We start from the raw sequence: 12,013 nt of genomic DNA, 5'->3' as shown, positions 1-12,013 counted from the left end.
ACTAAGGTGTGCCTGACTCAAGCCATCATGTTTTCAGTCACTTCATGTGCATGTGAAAGCTAGAAAGTGAATAAGGAGGACCAAAGAAGAATGATGCCTTTGAATTATGATGTTGGCAAAGAATATTGAATGTACCTTGGACTGCCAGAAAAATGAACAAATCTTTCTTGGAAGTACAGCCAGAATGCCACATAGAAGCAAGCATGACAAGACTTCGTCTCAGGTACTTTGGACATGTTGCCAGGAGGGACCAGTCCCTAGAGAAGACATCGTGCTTGGTAAAGTGGAGGATCAGCGAAAAAGACACAGACCCTCAATGTGATGGATTGACACAGTGGCTGCAACAGTGGGCTCAAACATAGCAACAATTGTGAGGATGGCATAGAACCAGGCAGTGTTTTGTACTGTTGTACATAGGGGCACTAGTAATTATTAAGATGTTACAAAGAAATGTGCGTGCTTTTTGTTTAAAATTGGCTGTCTACTGTATAAAGCGTGTTGTACTATTGCTGAAAATGCTTTTGTGTGTATATATGTGGGGGTGCGAGTATGTGTATGTAATGCTCAAGTACAGATTTTATAGGAGCTTGTTTTCAACTTGTTGTCATGTCATTTAAAAATTTTCCCCATATAGGTTCATACAGCAAAAGCTAGAGAGAGCTACCCCAGCTGAGCGACAGATGGTATTTAATGAAATTCTACAAGCAGCTTATCAATTAATGACAGATGTTTTTGGCAACTATGTTATACAGAAGTTTTTTGAGGTAAGCATGCATGCATGTCTGTATATCCATCCAACTATATCCTTAATACTAAGAATTGCTTTGAAAGTTTGGTTAGTAAGATTCATTTTCATGTAAAAATATATGAGCCTACTTTAAATGAGAAGTTTAGTATTAGTCCCAATTAATACTTGAAAACATAAAGCACTGGGAGTAAGTCTTAGGTGAACCAGTTAATGAATATTTTAGTCTTTATTCGAATTCTTAGGTATGTTTTATATTGAATTTAGTTTATTTTTACTACATAACTGAACATCAGTGTTGTAGCTTGACTTAACAGGTTTCCTCCACAAGTGTGTCAGGACATAGTTGAGAATTACCTGGGTGAGTGAGTTCTAGTGATCTGTATGTGTGCCTCAGAAATCCGTATTTTAAAGGGGATTTTTTTTGTTTGAGATGAAGAATGAATATGCTTTTTTCTTTTTTTAAGAAGAAAAAAGTATATTGGTGGTTAATACAGTAGTAACAAGGAAATTTTAGGTAGTGTAACTTTAGTATTTCCCCCCTCCCCCAAACCCTGGGGGTGTAGTGGTTAAGAGCTACAGCTGCTCACCAAAAGGTCAGCAGTTCAAATCCACCAGGCGTTCCTTGGAAACCCTATGGGGCAGTTCTCCTTTGTCCTTTAGGGTCACTATGGGTCGGAATCGACTCGGTGGCAATGAGTTTGGTTTGGTTTGGTTTTCCTCAATTACTAAATGTGATACTTTTAAAATAGACCCAATAGGTTACAGTGTCTTACTCAAGTTAAACAAAGTAATATGGGCACCTTTTATTAACATTATTTTCTTTTCTGTCAGTTTGGGAGTTTGGATCAAAAATTAGCCCTGGCTACTCGTATTCGTGGTCATGTTCTACCCTTAGCCTTGCAGATGTATGGCTGCCGTGTTATTCAGAAAGCATTAGAATCTATTTCTTCTGACCAGCAGGTAATTGTAAGTTAAGACAATTTTTTTTTTATTACTTTATTCATTTTTTAAAATCTTAACTTTCTTTTATAGCTTACATTAATCTAAAGTGAAAGGATAAGTATTTCCACAATTAGACTAAAATATCTTTTAGTAATGCCTTAAACAGCACATTATTAATTTAAAATTACAACACGGATCTTTGATCTGTCTTCCATATCCGTTCTCTTCAGCTTCTTTTCATCACTAAATGAAGACATTGGAATATATATTTCTTAAAAAATCTCACTTAACAGGAAAAAGGTCATCTTAGCAAGATTTATAATTCTTTCAGAGAAAAGAGAACATATAATTAAATAGAAAGTGTCTCATGCTCCTGGACAAAAAACAGAAAGCCTAAATACGTTAATTAAGGATTAATGCAATTCAATCATATACTCATGGGAATTTTTTTGTAACTGATCAAATTTTAAATATTATTTGAAATAAAAAGAATATCAAGGACACTAGAGGACAAGGAGAAGTGGTGATCCATTAGATTTTTAAAAGTCACTGTGAAGCAACAATAATTAGTGTGCTTCTTATATAAGATTACACAGACTTTTATAGTGGAATTGATAGCTCCAGACAGATACTGTTTTATACATAACAGATTTATGTACTACAATGAAAACATAATAAGGGTGAAACAAATAATTACTTTAAAAATATGAGTGATTAGTAGAGAGTTTAAAAAGAGATCAGCTTTGACTCATCCCACATACATAAACTAAATTTTAGAATTAAAAACAATAATAATAAATGCACAGATGAATGGATATGTATATGTTTATGTGTATGTATTAATTATACCTTTGAAAATCTGTAAGGAAATAGTAGTATTCCTCTGGAGAAGATAGTGAGTTTTGGTATAATTGAAGATAAGTCACACAGAGAAAGATGATGAGCAAATTCTATTATGTAGAAGATTAGAACTTCTCTACCAAAAGTCTCAAACTAGTATTGATATTTTAAATATCTTCAGCATTTGAAAATAGAATTGAGACTGTCTTAGGTGAGTCAGTTAATGAATAATGGTATGATATTCTGTATTGGAGCCCTGGTGGTACAGTGATAAAGAGCTATGGCTGTTAACCATAAGGTTGGTAGTTTGAATCCACCAGTCACTCCTTGGAAACCCCTTGGGGAGTTCTTCTCTGTCCTATAGGGTCGCTATGAGTTAGAATTGACTCGACGGCAACAAATTGATTCTGTATTGGGATGCTTCAGTACATTTTATTTTGTATTTAAGTTTTAGTTTATAACTAAACATCTGTGTTGTAGCTTGCCTTAATGGGCTTCCTTCACAATTATATCAACATGAGGTTGAGAATTCATTGGGTAAGCAAGATATTTTAAAGATATTCTAAATATGAATGTCTTTAAACTGGATGTGTGTGCTCCAGTTCCCCACAGTACTATTCCCTGTTGCTCTCATACAACAAACAAATTGTTGTATGAGCTGCCAGTGTTTTTTCCAAAGGATAATACATTTATTTAACAAGTTGTTGCAGATTTATAAGAAGAAAATGCTTCGATCATTACCTAAAAGACATGAGAGTTCATAAAAGAGAGAAAATGTAGTTAGTAAATAAGCCTTAATATAAATAAGTTTTAACCTTATTATTAACCAAAGAAGTATAAATTGAAAGAGTAAGGAATCATGTTTGCCCGTTAAATTAGCGAAAACGTAAAATATCCTGAGATTCCCTGGGGAAGCTTTCAAAAATAAAGAAAATCTGTAGGGAGCAAGTTGTTTAGCATCTCAGTATTAAACAGAACAAAAATGTTCAATAATAATTTCTGTCCATAATAGAGATATTATGTGAAAATCCCATAGCCCGTAAGTGCCCAACTTCTTTCTCTTTTCCAAGTATTTGATAGGCTCATGTAGTCATTAAAAATAATTTGTATATTTTAAGGACCTTTAAAAATGCTAAGTAGGGGGAAAATATAGAATTTTTGAATTTGTTTTATCAGCTCAGAAAAAACGTACACAGAAAAAGTAGTAGTTAGGCAAATTCGGAATCCTTGGGTGCCACAAATGGTCAAGTGCTTGGCTGCTAACCGAAAGGCTGGAGGCTCTAGTCCACCCAGAGGCACCTCAAAAGTCCCGGCAATCTACTTCTGAAAAATCAGCCGTTGAGAACCCTGTGGAGCACACGTTCACTGTCATACACATGGGGTTGCCATGAGCTGGAAACCCTGGGGGTGTAGTGGTTATGAGCTACAGCTGCTAACTGAAAGATCACCGGTTCAAATGCACCAGACGCTCCATGGAAACTGTATGGGGCAGTTCTGCTCCGTCCTTCAGGGTCACTAGGAGTCAGAATTGATTCTATGGCAATGGGTTTAATGGCAAATTCAGCATCACTGGGTTATACTTCAGCAAATGTAATTCACATTATAATTCTGCAGATGTTTTGGAAATTCCCAACTTCCATGACTTCTGATAATTATATTTTAGGGAGAAAATTTTTGAAACGTCCATATATGAACAATTTTAAAAACAGTAAATACTGTTTTTGAGGTTTTTGTTTGTTTCCATCTCAATATTTTTAATTCTGTTACATTGTTTAGGAAAGAATTATTTAAATTGCATCTTATTTTTTCAGAGTGAAATGGTAAAGGAGCTAGACGGTCATGTACTCAAATGTGTGAAAGATCAGAATGGAAACCATGTTGTACAAAAGTGTATTGAATGCGTTCAGCCACAGTCACTACAGTTCATCATTGATGCTTTCAAAGGACAAGTAAGACTGACTTTTGCTTCTAATTAGTTAGCAGGGTGTTATTGTAGAATTTGAGTGTTAACACATTTCTCTCAAGGTCCCAAGATAACTCCCAGCTCTTTCATACAAAAATAGAAGACAAAATAGTAAATTTGCATTAACTTCTACCTCTTTTCATAGGGTAGCCAGTGGAGAGCTTCATTTTTTTGAAGTTGAAAAACTTAGAAATATCTGAGTTTAGGCATATTACTTTAAAAAGTAAAGTAAACACTATTAGAATTGTAAACCCAACAGTATGTTTTTTTAAATTTCCTGGGAGAAGGGGAGGAGGGAAGAAGACACATGACTATAATAAAAGAAAATAAATGGCAGTTAGTAACTAATACAGTTATGCTATGCTACCTCCCCTGAATCCATTAACTTCCATTTTTACATGCCCTCAATCTTCTGGTTAGGTTCTTTTGATCACAGCGTCAGTAGATCTAAACTGAGCCCTTCCACCCCTCCTCCCAGTCTTTGCTACCATGATGGTGGGTATATTGCATGTGAATTCATCCCCCTTCTATTTTTAGTTAATTCAGCATATTATGAAAAACCTGTCTGCTTCAGCACTTTTCAAAATTGTCAGGGGATGGAAATTTTAATTTTTCTAATTGTCTTAAGGTATTTGTGCTTTCAACTCATCCTTACGGCTGCAGAGTAATTCAGCGCATTCTAGAGCATTGCACTGCAGAACAGACTTTACCTATCTTAGAAGAACTCCATCAACATACAGAGCAGTTGGTACAGGTACAGTAAATTCTCTAATCATTTGAAATATTTGTATATTTTTAAAAATGGTTCTGATTTTATTTTCCAAGGGAATGTATTTTATTGTTAAATTAACATACTATAGAAATGGAATAGCACAGTGAAATAAAAACCTGTTTTCTTCTGACTAGATTACTGGATTTTTAGACAAGTTGATTAAAACTTCTTTTTAAATAATAATCATTCTGCCTTTCTCTTAAGGAAAGTAATTCTGCAATATCTGTTCTTAGGATCAGTATGGAAATTATGTTATTCAGCATGTACTGGAACATGGTCGACCTGAAGACAAGAGCAAAATCGTTTCTGAAATCAGAGGAAAGGTCTTAGCCCTGAGTCAACACAAATTTGCCAGGTATTGCAATAATTTGTAATTCCAGGGTCGGTTCTTTTAGCCCCTTGGCTTTTATTAGTAACCCTATTGTCCTAGTACACACAGAAATGCATGTAGAATATACCATTGAACTATAATCTTTTTTAGTGGAGGCAAAAACACGTAAAGAACATTGCTTTTATTCTTCGAAAAAACTACATGGCGAATTGGTTTTGTCCGTTTTTAAAACCTGGGTTTAAGAAATTATTTGTCCCAAACACCTTTCAGAAAATGCAAATTTAACTTATTTAGCACACACCCTGGAAAGTGCTAGGCCTCTTATCGACCTAGTTTCATTTTTTGAATTGTTGTTCTCCTGTGATCCTAGCTTCTGTTGTAAAGGTTATTGTAAAGATAAGAGAGTCAAGTCTTGATTCCCTCCTTCTTATAATAGGTTAAGCACGTTCATTCAAGAGCCAAGGAGATTTTGCGGTAAAGAAAAAGATATATTAAATCTCTGTGTATGTACTTTAATTTTTAGCAATGTAGTAGAAAAGTGTGTTACTCATGCCTCCCGTGCTGAGAGAGCTTTACTGATTGATGAGGTTTGCTGCCAGAATGATGGTCCTCACAGTGCCTTATACACCATGATGAAGGACCAGTATGCCAATTATGTGGTTCAGAAGATGATTGATATGGCTGAACCTGCTCAGAGAAAGATAATCATGCACAAGGTAATACAGCATATAGCACTGAAATAGATAGCTACATTTGTTTGTGCGACAAGCATTTAATTTCTCTAGGCTTTGTTTTCTTCATACATGTTATAACTGAGGAACAAATCTAAAATCAATGGATAACCTTTGGCAGATTTTGGTATGATTACATTCTTAAGATAATCTACTCAGTAAAATTACCTTCATTCCTCATCTCTTTATCTAACTTTAGTTCTTCTTTCCCCATCTTGTTCAGACACGCTTGATGTACCATAATAGATAGATTGAACACTGACTCTTAAGTGCAATTAGATTTTTCCATTAACCTAGTACTGCTTTCTAAAGAGAGGATTTATGTTGATTTGATTGATTTTTCGAATAGCAGTGTCTCCTAGTACTTTTCCTTTTAATGGTTCTCTTTTTTTTATTCTGTACCCTCTTGAACTCTCCTATAGCCAGTTGATTCTTCAAAAAGTCGTTAATTGCCATAGGAAAACTTACTGTTAAAAGAACACTGGAAGTAATGTTTGAAGACTTACTCTTGATCTTCTAATGTATTCATTTAGGAAACAGAGCAAAGTACATAACCTCTTTGGACTTCTCCTATATAGAGGAAAAATGACCTGTTAACACTAAAAGTGTCTTGGGCCTCTGACTTTTAAAGTACATTCCTCAACTCATTGTATGGAATTAAATTTTCTACCTATTTTTTAATCTAATATTTCTGCTGAAAAGTAATACGTAAAATTTTTCCAACTTTATTTTTAACAGCCACAGTATTTATTTAACCAATATATTTATGACATTTGAATTATTTCCATTTTTAACTATTATAAACAGTGCTTTGTGTGAAATTAATTTCAGTATTAATAATTTGAAATAATTGTATAATTAAACAAGTGTTTTCATAGGATAAATTCCTAGACTTGAAATTGCTGGGTCAAAAGGTTTGAACATTTTACATTTTAACAGATATCACCAAATTGCTCTCAAAAAATCTTATACAAATACATCTGTCTGTTCAGTACATGAGAAGAGTACCTGTTTCGCTGCACCCTCATCAACACCAGTTATTAATACTTATTAAATCTTTACCGGTCTGGATGGAAAATGATATGATTCTTTAATTTGCATTTTAAAAATTATTAGTGTGATACTGAGCATCTTAAATTTATTAGCCACCATTACATCTTATTGCTCATTTTTGTGCTTCACTTCATTTTGTTTTGAATTCCTGTCCAGCTGCTGTGAAGTATAAAATTGTGCCTTAAAAAGTTTACAAAAGTTCAGTAGCTCATTCCTGCTACATGTGGAGCCTCTATGCTCTTAGCATATGAAATAGTTTAGAAGTAGCGGTTTGTTTATTCATTGAACAGCTTTGAAAGCAGAAGTTTAGAGAGATGAATGGAACAGAGCTAATTTTGCAAGCAGTAGTTTTCTTTGAATTTGATATTTAGAATTGTAATTTTTCTCAGCTAAATTACCCAGATTTGAAGGCACTTTATTAAGAAATCAGAAACTGAAAGAAAAAAATTTTATTAAGTAAATTATTTGTTTTTCAGATTCGACCTCACATTACTACTTTGCGCAAATACACCTACGGGAAGCATATACTGGCCAAGTTGGAAAAATATTATTTGAAAAACAGCCCAGACCTTGGGCCTATTGGAGGACCACCAAATGGAATGCTGTAAAGGAAAGGAAGGTGATTTCACCACATGGAAGGGAGTGCTTTTGTGAATTATCAAAACACAACTCAACTGTGGATCTTCAAATTTTTTTTAAAGCAAAACTATTTATTGACTTTATTCATCCATTTGTAAATTTTTTAAGGTTCTTGTGTATATTTGGGGGGTGGGTCGTGAATTATAAAATATATCCAGCCCTGAGCGGAGACCTATCAGATTGGATTGCTGGCAAAGCACAGAATGCCTGTATATGATGTAACTGTATCAAAAAAAAAAAAAAAGCTGTCACATATTTTGTAAATTTTTACCTTGTAAAGTCACAAAAATAGTTTTTAAGGAAAAAGTACAGTATTCTTTTAATAAACTGGCTTGCAGTCTGGTAGGTCTACGACCCCACAGCACAAGAGGTTTATAGAGATGTATATAGAATTATAGTCATTTTTTTTTCCTTTGTGTGAAGCCTTTTATAACAGATTAGCAATCAACTGCATAAATATTATTAATATTTTAAATGAGAAAGTTAAGTTGTATTTTGATAATTCACAAACTATCATGCAAATAAAAACTGAGCAAGTAAGACAAGAATTAAAAGATTTGAGAAGAAAATAACCTACATTATTTACAGTGGATGTGGTTTTAATACAAATACTGCCCTAAAATGTCTCTGGCAATGTACAGAAGTATTGTATATACTTACATATGTAATTGTTGTAAGAGGTAGAAAAAACAAAATCATGGTGACACTTCCATCCAGTTAAGTGCGCTAAATGAAAAGTTAAGGCCTATATTAACTTTTCAGTTTGGTTTGCAATGAGAAAGAATGGAAATTTGTATTTTGTTTTGCTTATAGAATTACAAAGACAGGAAATGTTGAGCTTTATTTTGCTTTCCCGTAGTAGATCCAGAAAGTAGGAACCAGAGAGAGGTGAAAAGGGGCCACTGAAAAGTGAATTTGATACGATAGCTCAACATTTAAGCATGATTACATATTCAGATAGCTTTTTTTGCTTCCTATAAATATATGCATTGTGTGTGTGGTAATAGATGTAAGTTTACACTTTGAAAGCAAATCTTGTTTCAATGTTTATTATAAAAGCCTTGCTAATTTAGTAGTGATGCTTACCTTGGTTGTACAGGTGTACATTTGTAAACCTTCATGCTGTAAATGGAATTTGTTTTATCTCTTTGGGAAACATTTGCATTTTAGTGTACATTTATGTCCCTGCCCTCTTTGACTTGGCATATAGTGTTGTATAATGTAAATTTATTTCTCCAAATCAAGAGTGATTTTTTAAAAAAAATTTTTTATCTTTATATGGTTTCAGAGGTATGAAGCAGCTTTCTTTTTATTATTGTGATACACATTTTGTTTTATACCACAGTTGTTGACTCTGTTAATATGGACGTGCTAGGATTTGGGTCGCTTTCAATTGAAGTCAGGGTATTGTGCATAACAGAAAGTATTGGACTGAGATATTTGGTTACCATGGAGGCCAATGCTTTTCCCATCTTATTAAATGTGATGTGACTTTTTTCTTTGTACAGAAGAGTACTGTATTTTTGAATAGCCTACTCCCAAGTAAGAGCAAATCTGTATGATAACATTTTTTTCTCTGGACATAAGACACAGTAACATGATGTACATTTACAAGCGGCCTTATGTACATTTCCCAACAATCTTTTTAAGGCAAAATTGTGACCATATGTGTATAATTAAAATCGTTTTTAATCCTTTGCCTATGAAAATATTTTGGAAAAAAAAACTTGCTTTGTATATTCAGTTTCTGAAAGATAAAGAAAGTGCTTTGTATTTTGTTGAAATCAGTATTTTGTATAAAACATTTATGTTGACCCACTTACGTTTAGTGCTGCAAACTAAAATGAACATGCTATTTCAGTTGATCGAATATGTATGGAATTTTTTATTAGAGATCTGCAGAAGAAAATTCGTTGAGCACAGTAATGAATATATAGGTTTTATCATTTAGATGTTCGTATCATGAACCTTTAAGGAAAAACAAAAGCATAAATTTTGAGGTGCCAGGCATACTTTTTCACGTTTGAAGTTGAGTTATTCTCATTTTCTAAGCCAACATTCCTTGGTGAGGCCATTAAATCCAACCACTGGTTACTGGTTGTTTGTCCCTTCTCATAGTCACACTGGTTTATGAGAGTATCCTAGTCACAGCGGCAGTGTTTTGTTTGGGGTTTTGTTTTGGGGGAATTTGTTTGTTTTTGCCATATAAAGCTGCTCTCTTCCACCCTTTCTTACTTTGTTTTACCAGCTTGTGAGTATCTTGGCCCCATGTTGAACTTTCGTTCCCAGTGTCAGCCCCTGGTTTCAGGATCAAAGCTGTCCTTGTTGGAGATTGGTAGTGACTTTCCTTTATTTGCACAGCTGAATTCCTGGTTTTCCTTTATGCTTACGCTCTGTTCGCACAGGCATTTATCTCTGAAAATTAGAACAGAAGTCCTACAGAATACTACGTTGGCAAACCGAACCCTCTTCTTGGGGTCCTGATGTTCCCATGTGTCCCAATGTTGACAACCCACAGTCTTCCCAATATTTTGATAAGTTGGCATAGAGTTTTGGTAAAATCTGAAGATATTTCAGAATAAAGGAATTTAATTTGGGCAGAACCACTTAGGCTTTGCTCTTGAGTGTCTCCTTTTGATACGGATTGTTTCTGGACCAGTTTGTCTGCTAAGTTCTGGCTCTTATTGGCTCATATGAAATAATGTTATCTTTACTTCTTTGTATATTATGTATAAATTAGAAAATGAAAAATGTGTGAATAACATTGTATGAAATAAACCTGGTCTTGTGTTTTTCTCTAGATAAAATACCCCTCTGTACCTCAATTATGATTCAGATTGCCCATTCAAGTTTATTCTGATTTAAGGCAAACAAAAATATTTTTTATCACATGGATGCTGGTCTGGGGCCACTGATCCTTCTGGTATTAATCCCCTCTGTTGATTAATATTCAGATCTCTGTCTGATTGCATAGAGTACTTCTAGCCTGTTTCTTATTAATAAATGATACCTCTTAAAGGTGGTTTTGAGGATTAAACTATATTTCTATACCCTTAGGTGCGTGTTTCCTTTGCACATGTACTTGGGGAGGCATTCTTGTCTAATGGGAAGTACAGTGTGGGTTCAGGTGTGGATTTACATTTTACTTCACTACTTACAAACCCTGGTGCCATAGTGGTTAAGTGCTACGGCTGCTAACCAAAGGGTCGGCAGTTTGAAGCTGCCAGGTGCTCCTTGGAAACTCTGTGGGGCAGTTCTACTCTGTCCTACAGGGTAGCTATGAGTCGGAATCAACTCGACGGCACTGGGTTTGGTTTTTTGGTTTTTATTTACAAACATAGAGGCTCAGCTGGCACAATGATTAGCGTTTCACTGCTAACTGTAACTGAGAGATCGGCGATTTGAAACCACCAATAGCTGTGCAGGAGAAAAGACCTGGCAGTCCACTCCCATAAAGATTACAGCCTAGAAGAAACCCTGTGGGGCAGTTCTACTCTGTCTTGGGTTGCTATGAGTGGGAATCAGCTTGAAGGTAACACACAAGAACATTTACAAACAAACCTTGTGAACTTGGATGAGTTCGTTTATCTAAGCCTCAGTGCGTTTATCTGATAGTACTACATACTTTGTAAGTTTTAAGAATTAAGAATATATTTTTTAAAAAACCTAATTCTCAGCAAATGCTAATACCATTTTCCGTCCCTTCCCCCATGAGCCGGTAATTTAATAGAATCCAAAGTAGAGATCTACATAAAACTAAGCGGGAAAAGAGATGTTCCTTGTACACATTTTTTATCAATTTGAAATTTATCTTTGTTTGGTTCTGTTTTGGGCTAAAAGCATCTAGAACTGTTGACCCATTTCACTTTGTGGTGAGGAAATTAAAAGATTCTAAAAAAGGCAGTGAGTACCACATCCTCACAGCCTAGTTTACCCATCTGAGAAAAGCCATTTCCTAAAGTGGCCTAAAAAAACCCAGTGCTGTCAAGTTGAT

General features: G+C 34.6%; 1 protein-coding gene across 16 annotated transcripts in view; it reads left to right on the top strand.

Annotated features, from left to right (window-relative positions):
* Positions 1-10,797, top strand: part of PUM2 (pumilio RNA binding family member 2) — a 104,118-nt gene extending 93,321 nt beyond the window's left edge. For 13 of the 16 annotated variants that reach the window (XM_049902665.1, XM_049902664.1, XM_049902662.1 and 10 more), the window contains 7 exons: positions 635-764; positions 1,580-1,714; positions 4,342-4,479; positions 5,122-5,247; positions 5,499-5,620; positions 6,120-6,312; positions 7,857-10,797. In XM_049902665.1, the coding sequence (XP_049758622.1) occupies positions 635-764; positions 1,580-1,714; positions 4,342-4,479; positions 5,122-5,247; positions 5,499-5,620; positions 6,120-6,312; positions 7,857-7,988 (976 nt within the window). In that variant the 3' untranslated portion in view covers positions 7,989-10,797. The remainder of the gene's footprint in view (positions 1-634; positions 765-1,579; positions 1,715-4,341; positions 4,480-5,121; positions 5,248-5,498; positions 5,621-6,119; positions 6,313-7,856) is intronic. The other 3 variants (XM_049902671.1, XM_049902677.1, XM_049902670.1) reach the window with 1 other exon arrangement.
* Positions 10,798-12,013: the final 1,216 nt, after the last annotated feature.

The sequence above is a fragment of the Elephas maximus genome, chromosome 12 (genome assembly GCF_024166365.1).
Source record: "Elephas maximus indicus isolate mEleMax1 chromosome 12, mEleMax1 primary haplotype, whole genome shotgun sequence".
NCBI lineage: Eukaryota > Metazoa > Chordata > Mammalia > Proboscidea > Elephantidae > Elephas > Elephas maximus.
Note: the sequence above shows the minus strand (reverse complement) of the source record. Positions and strands in the feature narration are given on the sequence as shown.